This window comes from Habropoda laboriosa, unplaced genomic scaffold (assembly GCF_001263275.1).
Source record: "Habropoda laboriosa isolate 0110345459 unplaced genomic scaffold, ASM126327v1 scaffold134, whole genome shotgun sequence".
NCBI lineage: Eukaryota > Metazoa > Arthropoda > Insecta > Hymenoptera > Apidae > Habropoda > Habropoda laboriosa.
The window spans coordinates 1,387,920-1,402,556 of NW_017100266.1; the positions used below are offsets into that span (position 1 = coordinate 1,387,920).

General features: G+C 35.7%; 3 protein-coding genes across 5 annotated transcripts in view; all 3 read right to left on the reverse strand.

Annotated features, from left to right (window-relative positions):
- Positions 1-4,453, reverse strand: part of LOC108573371 (midnolin-A-like) — a 12,556-nt gene extending 8,103 nt beyond the window's left edge. The window contains exon 1 of one of the 2 annotated variants that reach the window (XM_017935805.1): positions 3,522-4,453. In XM_017935805.1, coding sequence (XP_017791294.1) covers positions 3,522-3,925 — 404 coding nt within the window. In that variant the 5' untranslated portion in view covers positions 3,926-4,453. The remainder of the gene's footprint in view (positions 1-3,521) is intronic. The other variant, XM_017935807.1, reaches the window with a different exon arrangement.
- Positions 4,454-5,965: 1,512 nt separating this feature from the next.
- On the reverse strand, positions 5,966-9,599 carry LOC108573281 (ATP-binding cassette sub-family D member 3). The gene is made up of 12 exons (XM_017935679.1): positions 9,307-9,599; positions 9,192-9,234; positions 8,930-9,117; positions 8,777-8,846; positions 8,527-8,624; positions 8,185-8,365; positions 7,903-8,115; positions 7,759-7,828; positions 7,208-7,683; positions 6,814-7,113; positions 6,560-6,721; positions 5,966-6,483 (listed from the first exon to the last, which is right to left on the reverse strand). The coding sequence occupies exons 1-12, from the start codon at positions 9,420-9,422 to the stop codon at positions 6,406-6,408; spliced, it is 1,995 nt and encodes a 664-aa protein (XP_017791168.1). The 5' UTR covers positions 9,423-9,599; the 3' UTR covers positions 5,966-6,405.
- A 2,365-nt stretch (positions 9,600-11,964) lies between these two features.
- Positions 11,965-14,637, reverse strand: part of LOC108573372 (TAR DNA-binding protein 43) — a 12,568-nt gene continuing 9,895 nt past the window's right edge. For both annotated transcript variants that reach the window (XM_017935810.1, XM_017935809.1), the window contains one exon: positions 11,965-12,038. The gene's annotated coding sequence lies outside the window, so the exon portion shown is untranslated. The remainder of the gene's footprint in view (positions 12,039-14,637) is intronic.

Consider the following 14,637-nt stretch of genomic DNA (forward strand, 5'->3'; position numbering starts at 1 on the left):
ACTGAGAAAAATTATTCACCACGGTAAACAGCGGAGTAGTATGCTAATCTATATAACTGAGGCGTCACCTCTTATCGCATTGACCATGAATGCAGTCATTTTCGTTAGAGGGGTCGATGGATCAGTCGAAAGGAAAATTCTTATACACTGACTATCGTTCATGAAGACTCGCTAATAAGATTACCGATGATTATTAATTACGTTTTATTCTTAGTATTGTATAATCTAGGAGTAAGTGAATGTGCAATCAATTATCGCAATATTTTTGGAGATTCCAACACGCAACAAATTACGTAAATTACGACTTGAAAAACCTTGATTACATTGGGCATTAGTCCTTAAAGCAAGAGCAATGGAAAAAAAAATGTAGATAACAGAACGACGGCACGATTTAACAGATTAGACAATGCGATAAGCGTGAAGCATTATCGTGATAGAAGATATCGAATGAAGCCGCAAATAGCTCACGGGAAATTGATATTGACTCAGAACGTCGCGGAAGTAATTGTGAAAGTTCCTCTCTGAAAACTTTAGTAAATTTCACAGTTTATTATACAATTTGGTATGCTAAGTTCTGAATCGATTTGCAGTCCCTCGATTAGTCTAAATGTATTTTTGATTTAAATTTGAACATACTTTTTATTGTAAAATTATTTCAGAAAAATTTTCATTTAGTTTCATTCGCAACGAGCGACGTTATACTCTTGTTACGTCTGCAACCACGATACCACGGAAATTATATGAACAATGCAGGGTGGGAACGCTCGATTGAAATTCATTAACCACTCTTCTTTTAATAAAAACGTAGAAAATATTTTTGCACGACGTCATTACCGTGATTGAAAATATTAACTAGTCACTGAAATAATTGCGAAATTTCTAACATTCTTTCGTCAGCATTCTTATGACAGAGATTCGATTTTACAAATACATATACATTCCCTGAATTCATTAAGTATTACCTATATAAGCAAAATATTCCCTAAAGACAAAAAGTGGCAGTATGAGTGAACCTTAATTTTGTCAGGAAGAGGTTTCCCATAATTGATAAAAAATAATTTAATTAAAGTTGCTAATATACACATACCTGACGATTCTCTTAACATTTACTGCGTATTTCTGTCTTTGTAAAGGTTAAGTTAAATTGTAATTCATTTCCCACAGATGGTGCTGTTCTCCCATAAAATCCAATGTTCTGTAGGTAAATTAACCTAAACGGAACATGTGTAGTGATTGATCATCATTAGAAACGGAAATGCGAGAGTGGCGGACCTGGCACCATTTTCGCGAATTCGAACAGGCTTAACGGTTTTCGTGTAAATCATTGTGCAATCGAGTCGCTGAACTTTGCTTAAATTTTTTAGATCTGAACTCACTTAAAGGGCAAAATATCGTGTAACTTAACTTTAAATGACATGAAGTCTTCTAGGAAGCTTATCACTATGAAGATGAATCCACGGAAAATACAAATTGTTTGTTTGAAGACGGATAAACTAACACGAAGTCTCATTTCGCGATAAGACACAAAGGACACGTTCATAATGGTGGATCGTGAAACTTAACAATTAACGTATACTTCTTCACCAGATATAAATTTTTCGAATAAAAAAAATTTTCCTTTCTTATTCTTATTTCCTTCTACATTGAAAATAATACAAATCGATCAATTGAATCAAAACATCGAATGCCATTTTTAGCGTCAGTTGAGATGAATAAGAAAGAGAAAAGCGCACCAATGCAAATAACATTAAGAATAAATCTAATCGATATCTCGAGCAAATATAAATACATAGATTAAGATAAAGAAATTTGTCTAATAGTGTTACTATAAAATGATTTCCATCGATTATAGTCAAATTCGATTATTGACAATATATTTTCTATAGTGATAATATAAAAGTTAGAACATAGATCGTGCATAGAAAAGTTGCAACTCCTTGTACGTCCAATAAAGATGACTAACAGGTGAGCTCTCGATGACACAGTTAATAGTGCAACAAAACGATTGAGGTAAAATAGTATTACTACATGACCCGGAAGACCAAGAAGACTCAAAATAAATGTGGAAGCGTATAACTATATTTTTGTAACCTATTATGTAAGCAATTTCTCGAAAATAATTTTATCCTTTGTGTAGGTTATCGACGTTCGACGACCCACGTGGTTGAAAACATCCAAAAAGATAGTTAACAACGATTTCGCGACGATCGAATAATCCAGTGAACAATTCACCAGATAAAATTCAACGGTGTAAAGAAGAAAAGTCGGCCAGAGAACGGAATATACTAGCGCATTGGTCGACTGGCGGTTTCACAGGGAAAATAACGCAAAGACGAATTAGAATCGTCGGTCCATAGGTCTGCATTTAATGCGATACGCATGCGTCTAAGGAGCGATGAAACGAAATAGAGGAAACAGGACGCACACAGCGAACGGATCACCGCGTGTGCACGTGTCGCTTCACCGAAACGCCAAGGGACGAGAGAGACACACGCATTAAATACGTAGTGAGGAACTGGCGTGTGCTACCTGCGCCTGAAACACGCAATAACAGACACGAGAGAACAAGTAGCGACGGATGGTCACCTCTTACCAGTGCAATCGTTTCAAGAAACGTTGATTTTTATTAGAAATATGTTTTATTCGAAAATAATGAATTTGAAACATTTAAAATTTCAAGTTTTCAATGTTTGAGAAATTAAAGGTTTTTTTGAGATACAATTATCGTAAATTCGGGATGTATCACTTTTCAAACACCGTTTTCATATCGTTGTTAAAAAATTGTAACAGAAGAAAAAGAAGAAGAGGGAATCGAATGTCCATCGCAAGCCATTGAAATACGTAAAACCGTGGATGCAGAGGAGAGGTCGAAGAGAAAGAGAAAATTCCAGCGATGTGTTGCGTACGGGAATAGTTGGGCCTGTCGTGTTTTCCGTCCAACTGTTTCTCTCTCCTCTTCTGCCTCTCACTGCGGATGGCTGTCACCGTTCCACTTTACGAAAACGCGATTCCCGAGATATTCTACCTACTACACACCACCTCCACTTCCACCTACTCCCAAGTCTATGGTATGCCAACCTTCCTCTCCCCCATGTCTCTCCGCGTGCTCGCACGAAGGAGGATCGGTCCGTGCGGCAGCCCCCACGACGCCTACGTCCATTATATGCCCACTCTCTCTTTTTCTTATCGCTGTGTCGTCTCTATTTTCCATCCTTTTCTCCTACCTTGCCGGCTACAAACGCACACGTTTACCTACCCAGCAGAGAGCTCTTCCTTTCTTCCTTCCAATGGAGATGAAAGGAGGAGGAGGAGGAGGAGGGGGGGGGTGCATTATCAATTTATCGGCGAATTTAAAAACATGACTCGATACATCCCCCCATTTTTTTACCCGAATTGGCATTAAACCGTCTCGTAGATTGTTTATGATACCAATGGTATTCACACGTATTCTCCCAAGCGAACAACGATAACACGTATTCTTAATTATCACATGAATACGCACACACACGCACACTACTAACCTTTCGCGATGTAGTAAACAAATGCGTTCCTTTGCAACTTTCAGCCGCTTCGAGATGATTTTCTTGAGATTCTCAACGGTGTCTGTACGGTCAACGGTCAGTTCGAACTGTCCACCGGTGGTCGGTGTGATGCTAATGGTAATTTCGTCTGGTTCGAGGACGGCGACGGCAGCGGCGGCGACGCAGCCACACCCCGACTGCGCCGACAACGAGGACAAAGACGAGGACGAAGCGGTCGTAGTAGGTAGCGGCGAGGCCGAACCGGCTCTTATCGAGCTCTGACCGCAATATTCCGATTCTGGTTGCGTGGAATGGTGGTCGTTGTCTCGTTGAGGTTTCGATCCTTCGTCGTTCTCACTTCCCATCGCCGCCATGTCCGACGGCGGGCCCGTGCTACCGTCCATTCTGCCGTGACGCCCGTATTCCAACCCACGTTCCCCCAGGCCCTGTATAACCGACTATAGACACGCGTTTGCACCTGCACCTGTGCTCCCGGCGTCTTAGACGCGTTCGTCCGCGTCGTGCGACCGCACTGTCGTCGAAGGTCCGACCCTGGTGCCTTCAGGAACGCGCACGCCACGAGGAACGATTTAGGTGAAACGAGGAGGATGGAAGATAGGCGGGGATAGGTGAAGGAGAGAGAGGAAGAGAGGGATGGAGAGACGCACAGAGGGGTGATGGGGGATTATTGGAAGAGATTATCGGGATCCTTGGACATGTACACGACCCACTATGTGTTAATTGATTTTATATATCGAAATACTTGACGTCTTTTTATACGCAGTTATAGAACCACACTGGAAACACTGATGCTTCGAGACACGATGGTTTCTTTGGTTTTTTCTTTGTTCCCCCTCGCGAATGCTCTGCGCTTTATTCTTATCTCCTTCATACACACACGCGTCAGCGAACAATATCTCCGCTACGCGAACCCTGCGACCAGCGACTAGCAACTGAACGGCAAAGCCCGGACCTCTTGCTAGCTTCCCGGACCCGGCCGAGACGATCAACGGTCAACCAACATGGCGGATCGAAAGCGAGCGGCCACAATACATGTGACTAAACGCGCGCAATTTGAACAGTACAAAATGACCATTCTTGTTGTATCATTGATGGTGAAGTATTGCCGCAAAAATGATATATTTTTCACGTAATGTCGAGCCAGATAGAAATTAAGCTTTGAAAGGTACCCTTAAAAAATTAAACCGGGTTACTTTATCACCATAAGTTTTATTACACTTTATTATTGTCCAGCAATCCAATATATGTTCTGGCAACGCATGTTCAATGTGATCTACACATAATGAATTACAAGATTATTATCATTAGAATAGAAAAATTATTTAACCTCTATAATTCCTTTCATATATGTACATGTGTACACATTCATACGTAATTAGAAATTGCAATGTACGTGATACAGGATTTAACCTTACTACTGCTAGAAGTGATGTAACGTTGAAATCTTGAAAAACTATTAAGTATCAAAAATACATTACTTTAGTGACAGTTTTAAGGATTTTACTTCCAAGAAAATTATATCCCTATCCTTTTCCCCCCTTCTTTCAACAGTACTGGAAGAACGCGTACTGATATACGAATAACATTTAAATTACATAATTTCTTTTTTTCAAAAGAATTTTTATACACACACACACACATACACAGGGTGTCTCACCTAAAGGTAACCAGCTACGTATCTCCTTCAATTGTGATGATATAAAAAATATGTTTTGAATTTGAATGGTATGAAACAACAAATGCCTTGCACAGAATGTTTTTGTGTCAAGGTCATTCTTTTCGGGGGTTTCAAGATCACCGATGTTTTTTGCATATAAGTGGATAATTTTTTCGCTTGAATATTATAGCTGATATTTAAATATATTTAGACATGTATAATGACATGTTCTTCAAGTGTCCTTTGACTCTCAAAATTAAAATTAAATATAAAATTTATTTCCATCGAGATCACCCCGATGGACTTTTCCTTGTGTGAAAAACTAAAGTAAGATGTTTATAAAGAACAAGCTACAACGCCAGAGGATACGAAGGAGAGAATAATTAGTACCTTTGCTGCCATAAATCAGGAAACCATCGAAACCATCATTGCAATCTATTGTTGTTCGTTTCAAACGATGCATAGCAATGGAGGGACATCATTTTGAACATTTATAACTTAACTAAAAAAAGAACTGGTAGATGTCTTACAAATTGAATAGCAGTCTGTTTCTCTAGAACATGTTTACTTATATTCGCAAGTTCTCACCTGTCGCTTCTTAGCTCTGTGATCTCGATGAAAATAAATTTCATATTTAATTTTGGGAATCAAAGGTCACTTCAAGGACATGTCATTATACATGTCTGAACGCATTTTAATGTTACTTATAATATGCAAGAAAAAGAATATCCATTTATATGTAAAAAAACATCGGTGACCTTGGAAACAACGAAAAAAATAACCTTGGCACAAAAATATTCTTTACAGAGTATTCGCCGTTCGATACCATTCAGATTGCATACAAAATATTTTTTGAATCATCTCAATTAAAGGAGATATTTAGGTGGCTACCTTTAGGTGGCTATCTTTAGGTGGGGCACCATGTATATATATATACTGCAGCGTACGCCAATGTCTTCTTTCTGTTACCTTATAAAAGACATCGATATAAAAATATACATTATATAAAAATACAGTATATAAAAATATACAGTATACAATAATACAATACTCGTGGATCTGTGCGTTTCTAATACAGAGATACATAAAATACATACATGGTGCTGTACACTGCGGATGTACATTACATTATTTGAATTAATTGAACTTAAAATGCCTGTCCCTTGCATTATGGCAAGTATCATCTGGTGCAAGGGACACAAAGATTCACGATCCGAACTCTTCCGTGTCCGGCTCGATGGCTTTGAATTCGTAGTTTCCTCTTCCGTCCATATGTAGATAATACTAAAGAAAAAAATAAAAATAATCAAATAAATATATAAAATAAATAAATATAAAATAAATATTAATTCCTTGATACCTCGTGGTGCTTCCAAAGGGATCGCCGATGTGATACTGTAAACAAAGTGATATTTGCCTGTCTACAGTATGAGTACATCGAATCCTCGACATCAACGCTAACAGCGCTAGTACACTCGTCCAAAATCGCAAACTGTGGTTTGTGATAAAAAAGTCGAGCCATCTGCAAAAAAAAAAAATGGTACATATAGTTAAACTTACACAATACGATTCATAATACGTATCAAATTTTTGTAATGCGTGAAAATGCTGTACCGCTATGCGCTGTTTTTCACCACCAGACAGAACGTCCATCCAGTCAGCCACGACATCCCAGCCCTGTCCCTCGCTGTTTGTAAGATTCTCTCTTTCTAACAAATGACTTAATTGAACTAGGTTTAACAATTTTTTCAGATCGTCGTCAGTCATCTGTCCACGTCTCATCATCTCTGCCTTCGTGTGAGGATAAATTATTTGATCTCTCAGTGTGCCTAGTGTCATGTAAGGACGCTGAGGTATGTAAAATAATTTTCCACGTGGAGGTTTGGTGATTATACCGCTCCAAACTGGCCATAACTGTTTCAATAATTTTTCATCATTAAAACTATGCAAAGATAAATAAACATATAGTTAATCTTAGTTAATCTTAAAGAAATATTGTTAATCTTACTTCTCCAAGAATTCTGAATAAAGAACTCTTTCCACAACCGTTCGGGCCACATACCAACACATTCATTCCAGATTTTACTTCGAACGACAGTTCTCTGATAAGAATATCTCCATTTGGAGTTATCAGAGGCACACGATCGAATTGTATAACGTTATCTTTCGTGACTATCTTTCCTTCGCCAGGGCTTCCAATAGGTTCATCTTTGAAGTCGGAAACCATCGTTCTCTCGTACTTTCCTGCGTTCAGGTCGTCGAGGACAACTTTTATTTCTGTCACTCTTGCTGTGAATCCAGCCAATCGTGTCATTTCCCTTCCAGCCAGGACTAATCTGCCGATAGCCTCAGCTAGCTTCACCAGCATGCGACCATAAGTGTAATAACTCTTGAATCTGTGATCAGGAGTCCCTGAGAGAATAGGATGGTTCTTCTGGAGAAATGGTAAACTCACGGCGTAAAAACCCACTATCGTTGCCATGTCTGAAATGAAAAGATTTGATCAAAGATTAGAGCCATAATTAAAAATGATTTCGCACATGGGACATGATGTCTTACATTTGCCAACAAAATTATCTATTATTCCTATGAATGTTCTAAATTCCAGACACTTGCGCAAATGTGTTACCTGCAAAAAATATTTTTTAAATATTGTGTACTGAAAATTTTGTAAAATGACTCATATAATAAATATAGACTCACTAGTTTGTGAAAACTGGCTAATAAAGTTAATTTTTCCCTATTGTTTCCTTGGTAGAATGCAATTTCCTCGGAATTAGTAATTAATCTAGAATTAATGTGACGATATTCGCCTTCGAGACGTTGTTCTTTCACTGTCATTTGGCCAATGGGTTTACGAAGATGAGTCAGTATCGTACCGGCGAAAACGAGATAAGAAAGCATAAATAGCGGCGTCTATAAAGTACCATATACATTATAATATATATACGGATTACTAATATTAATGTAAAATATTAAACTTACTTTGCTACCAAGATTAGTTGTAAGCCTATAAACGTAAATGACAATATCCAACGAGGGTTTTGCAATATTGCTGTAGAGGTCTGTACAACTTTCACAAAATTTGTCAACATCAGTGCTTAAAAGTTGATCTGGATTCGCTATGCGGCTATCTAAATTACTCATCTTGTAGTAGGTAAAACCTCTGCAAGAAACAATAAATATCAATTAATTGTTTTTTATCAATTGCTTATGATTATTTTTTCTTACTGCAATATATTAGAGCATTTTGTTAAGACATTATTTATGGTTTATGTTTCGAGTTTTAATCTAATTACTTCTGTTAATACAAAGGATTTGACTTACTTTAGGTACTGTTGCAATAAATCCTGTGTGATATTTGTACGTAACCTCAACTTCATTTCATATATACCATATTTCAGTACGTTGTTCACAACAGATATCTAAATAAATATAACCATGGAAGATTATATCAATAATTTCTTCCAATTGGTAAGAAAATAAAGCTGCTTGGCAGCCTGAATGGAAAGATTCAATTAGCAGCCTACGAAACTAACTTCAACCTATATATCTAAGATTAAACTTGCCCACTTACCAATGGCAATACAGCCATAAACTTAACCAAACGTTTTTTAAACAGATGTGCATCCATATTGACAATTGATCTAAAATAAAAACATACAATTTACCAACTCTTTACATGACTAGCTATAATTTTATCAACACTGATAAAAAATATGTTACATACGATTCAATCAAAGTTCCTATATTTATCATCCAAAGGTCACACAAAGATCTTGCTATGAGAGAAGTGGCAATAAGAAGGACAAAACCAAATTCAGTGGACACCACTGATGGTATGCCAATTTTGAGCAATTTTCTTAGTTGTCTCAAAAATGCTGCATTCACATGAGCCTTTGGGCTTTTTGGTTTTTCCTGTGAAAAATCATCAATTCCATTAATTAACTGTCCAACAATACATCCAATTATTACAAGTTTTTCCTTTTTACCTCCTTGATAACATACTGAATGTCATTAGCAGGCCAGGCATTTCTACAAATAAATGTTGGATATATCACGGTAGCTCGGTTAAACATGTACACATGCACTTGTGGGACAATTTACCTGTATTTCACGACCTGTTTCTTGCCTCTTCTTTTTAGGATCCATAATAACGCGGTCAATGCACAAGCACTAGCCAACGTGCGTTTATTCGCGAATTTGCTCAATGCTGGCGCCATTCTTACTGTTGCTACAGATAGACTGAAAATTCACCATTCACCACGACGGACTCGCCTCTTCTGCATTTACCTCGCACACAAAAGTGAACAGGTGGTGGGGCAAGCTTCTGATGAATCAACTATATACATCGATAAGCCAGTAACGTACCGCAGCCACTTCACTACGGCAGGTTTCGCTCGTCCGTTGATTTCGTTTGCGTTACGCTGCGTTGTATTTATTATTCCACGTCACCGATACCCGATCAAAGTACAAGAATTTATTTTTGTTTTACATATTCATGTACTGATGAATTCTTTATTAAACGCTTACGAAAATTGTAAATATACGTATATACAGCGAATGAAAAAAATATCTACACACCCCGTCCTATTTTTTGATATTTGAATTTTCTATTTTCTGGGTATACTTTAATCTAACGAGAAGTTAATGTCTGACTTGAGAATAAGACTAAGAATAAGACTGTGTGCAGGCATTTCTTATACCCGCTATGTATGTATGTATACTCATACAAGAAATGTTGAATGTAGAAGTAATACATAATTCATTCGCTTTACATTTACTTATTCATGTAAGGAAAATGTTTTACGTTTGAATAAAAAAAATTCAAATCTGTGACTTGGGCCTTTTATTTTCATATTTGAATTATGCTAGATCACGTTATTTTTCACAATTAATAATGTATAGTAAGGGCTAAATGTATTCGCCGGTCAAGGCCATTTCTCCTCTGTCGCTTTTCGATTCCACTTTTACCGTTTGGCAGTATAACCGAACCACTACATATGCAGGTCTCGCTCGGTAGGGTTCGTCGATGTTAAAAAGCGATAGAGGAAGAATGGCCATAACCAGCCAATACATTTATCCTTTACTGTGGTGATGGTTTTGAACGTACAAATGTATAAAAAACAATTTCGTTATCTAAAGTAGATATACTATTATCGTTTGAACGTAAATTACAAATATTTTTGTTCCACAAAAAATTAAGCCCAATCTATTTATAAATGACAAACTAAATATTAGATAATTGAATTATATATACAGTCGGCCGCATAAGTTCGGCCGTTCGAGTTTCCCGCCACATTATGATACATCGTTTAATTTTTCATTATGTATAACAATTATGAATCCCGCAAAATGTCATCTTATTTTGTATAAATTAAGCTTCATTTCTGCATTTCTTTTTTCAAATTTTTTGAATAAAGATCTTTTTTATTCGCATATTTTCTCTGCATATTTTCCTACTTTTACCTATGCATACACTGAGTGCGGTAGGTGGACGAATACTTATGCGGCCGACTGTATTTTTTTTTTTATTTCCAAGTATTTAAATATCATTCTGCAATTCAAAACTTAAGCAAGAGACAAAGGAAACTTAACGTTCAAAATATTAACCTTTAAATAACAATAAATATCCGTCGAGGGAAAATTACAAAGAGCATACTAATTATTCATTCTCTCTTCATATTATTTTAACTTTATCCACTTGAACGAAAATACATTTTGTTATGATATTATCGCCAACACTTATTATTATACATTGTATTTAAGTACAACGTATATAGAATGATTCGGTACTTTGTATAATAAAGGGTAAAGGTTTCTCTTTTAATTGAATAAAAGTTTTCTGTGAAATATATAACGATTCTTGTTTTTATTATAATTCATTGTATTTATTAATTGTTAACACACAATTATATTTGCTTTGGATATTAGCAGTATTTTCCGCCAAATTACTATTATACCTACTTTATATACTCTCATACAGTTGATTTAAAATTTGTTTTCTGATATCAATATAACTAGTATATATTAATTATTGCTGGTCATTCAATGTTTACCTATTTAAGCTATACATACATTACTTAAATGCACTTAAATTAAATTCTTGAATAATCGTATGATAATACCAGGACATAAATATTACATTAAGAAATTTGAACTTTAGCTCTTATTGTTCATTCTTTTCAAAAACTGATTAAAATTGATTAAAATTGATTAAAATTGATATTCTGTTATAATTAGGTAGTGAACGTCAAAAGATACAGGGCAATTTCGATTCATTTAAATATAAACATATTTTATTACAAATATATTTTACATGTCTAATACACTTGAAATTTTTGTGGTTTTCGTTGCGCATAAATAATTGTTATAAATTTATGCACTTTACTCAAATGTAGTTAATTATTATAAAGTAAAGCTGGACACCTTGCAATTTTCAGTGTTTCTGAATTGCCATCAAGACACTTCAAAATGTTTGCTTATCTTTGATAATCACATTATCTGTTATTGGTGAAACATACAACAACTAACCACGTTTAGTGATAAGTAATATCTGTAAGTAGAAACAATAGAGGAATAAATATTTCCCCTACATTATCAAGCATTATGAAACGAACTTACGATACACGTTTGAACTGTTATGGCACATTCTCTCACTATGCATTTCCCATAGGTATATTGTGGTGCAGTTTTAATTTTCATTTTCGATTTTCATGTTCTTTTTTCTCTATCGTATCAGTGTCTATATTTTCTTTCACTCTTCTTCGTGGTTCTTACTTATGATTCATAAAATATCAACCCTCTCAGATTTATAGGCTATAATGCATTCACCTGAACTGTTAAACAGAATCACAAAATGATTAGTGCATATTCACACATTAGGGCACAGAGTAATGATGTTTGTAGATATAAAATAGAAAAAAACAAATTTAATAGCTTAGTGCTACTGAGGGTCTCTTTTTTTTACAGATGATTATTAAAACAGACTGAAATTCCATCTGTCTTGTCACATTATCTGCCTCTTTCTATTTGCTAGCTGCATTCAAGTACATGTAGTATGAGATGTTAAAATTATGTTAGCTCCAAGAATTACTTGACTGTTCTCAAACACTTCAAAATATTTTTACAAGACAAATGATTGAATAATTTCTGAAGAATGAATAAATTAAACACAAAGTGACCGACAATAACTGTAAAGAAGCAGATAAAAGGGCAATTATAACTCGTCTGACAGCAAAAATGAAAAAAAAATTAGAAGGATATTATTATTTGCAATAAGTTTATGCCATTTTCACATAGGTTAGGCTATAATATCACAATATTAGTGCCATGATACATTACTGGAGGAGTCAAACAACAAATTGGGTAATAGTTCGATTGAGTGTTGAAAGAGTAGCGGTATTATAGAAAATTAGAAGCGTCATTTACATTTAAAGACATTGCGTGATTGTGTGTTTGAATCTCGATGACGCAAAAAACCCGAATATTATGTAAGAAATAATTTCAAGTTCAGTAGTCACCTGTGGTCGAAGTTTAGCGGACGCTTCCATGCCTCTCGTCTACTTCCAGTCATCATCATCATCATCACCCTCATCATCATCATCACCATCCTCATATTCATCCTCATCCTCATCCTCAACCTCATCACCATCATCTCATCATCTCATCATCATCATCATCATCATCATCATCATCATCATCATCATCATCATCATCATCATCATCATCCTCATCATCATCACTATCATCATATAATCACCACCACCACTCTACCATCATCATCAATTTCATTCATCGATTGGACGGTAACCTGTTATGTAACTCACAAATGCTTTCTCCTCACACATTCTCCTCTCCTTCTTGTGGTTTGACAGAATAGTAACATGTGGGAATTAAGTATACGTGTACAGAGTGGCCCACGTGGTTGCAAAATTGGTTTTTGGAAATGTGATGCAATACATCAAGCTCTTCTATCTCTAGCTAATGCTTTTCAAAATTTCATCCAGTCCCTTGGAATGTTCTTCCATTATTCAATTGACACTGTATACTTTATCTCACCAAAGTTTGCAAATACACTCGATTTGCAAACTTTGATTATGATTGAAAGGACATTCCAAGTGTGGTAGATCTTTGTTACATCTTAAGAGGCTAAAGACTGTTATCATCTTCAGATGAATATCTGCAGCCTGCTATAAGAATGCAATCAGATACACAATTGAACTTTTAAAAATGCCTAGTCATTATACATTGAGAAGGTATTTTGATGCAAGGTTGACATTTGTCCTGTATCAATAACACAGATTAAATCTTGACTTTGAAATGTTGAACATTAAAAGAGATACAATCAACTTAAATGATGTATCGCACACAGCTTTTTGAGACCAACATCTGCTAAAAATCAATGTTTCACAGAGTCACCTGTTCCAGTTGCCTGGATCATCTTGTAATAGGTGATAGCATACATTAACATTCAAATATAGAAAGTATCACAAGCCTGAAATAAATTTGTGTGTGAGAGGTATATGTGAATAGTTTCTTGATGTGATTCCAGATGAAGAAATTCATGGCATTTTTATCCAACAAAAAGAAAAAGGTAACTTGAACACAAAAGGGTAAGATGTTTCTTCATTCGAGAAATACCACCCATAGAAATTAAAACAAATTACTTCATATCATCAGTCATTCGATCATACTCTTTTTATGTGATATTGTTCGAACGCAGAAGCACGCAATTAACAAGTGGCCTAACGAAGGAGTTTTAAAGAGTGTAAATAAACTACTGCCAGTGTATTAGTTTTTAATCATCCTGTAATGAACTTATGTAATACGAATCAATCTCTGCCACCTATCAAAATAACATTCTCACATGACAAAAACTTGATATTATCGGTCGTCATCACTCAGTAGTATATCTCATATGAAACGCAATTCTCGATTATAATTTACAATAGAACTGTCTACAACAGAAAAACTCGTAACATTCACGAACGACATTAATGCTCCTTACGTATTATTTACACACTCGTCGTAGATCATTTCCAAATCGTTTCGCAAGGCATCTTTTGAGCAACAGGTTAGATTTAACCAATATTCGAATGAAATATCGTATGAGAAAATGCCCTAAACATAGAGCAATTACCAACATTTGAATAATGCAATGCATTAATTCCACAAACATATTCGCATTGCGTGCTTCAAAACTGAAAAATTCGAACTTAACCGGGTTGTGATTTTAGCGAACGATTTGAAAATAGATCGGCCGGCTATAATAATGAGCTAGAAACGGTTCTAATGTCTGTTAAAAGTTGTCTTAAACTACAGTCTTTGTATATTCTCGGTTAATCATTTACAACAGGACGTCAATAAATAAACTCGACGCACTTTCCATCAATGTTCTCTTTACATTATGTATAAACATTCTTGGATCTCAATAAA

Coding starts and splice junctions, on each gene's coding strand:
- LOC108573281 (XM_017935679.1), bottom strand. CDS start 9,422: ATGGCGCCAGCATTGAGCAAATTCGCGAATAAACGCACGTTGGCTAGT. Junction 9,118..9,191: donor TTCAGTATGTTATCAAGGAG/GTAAAAAGGAAA, acceptor GATTTTTCACAG/GAAAAACCAAAAAGCCCAAA. Junction 8,366..8,526: donor TTATTGCAACAGTACCTAAA/GTAAGTCAAATC, acceptor TGTTTCTTGCAG/AGGTTTTACCTACTACAAGA.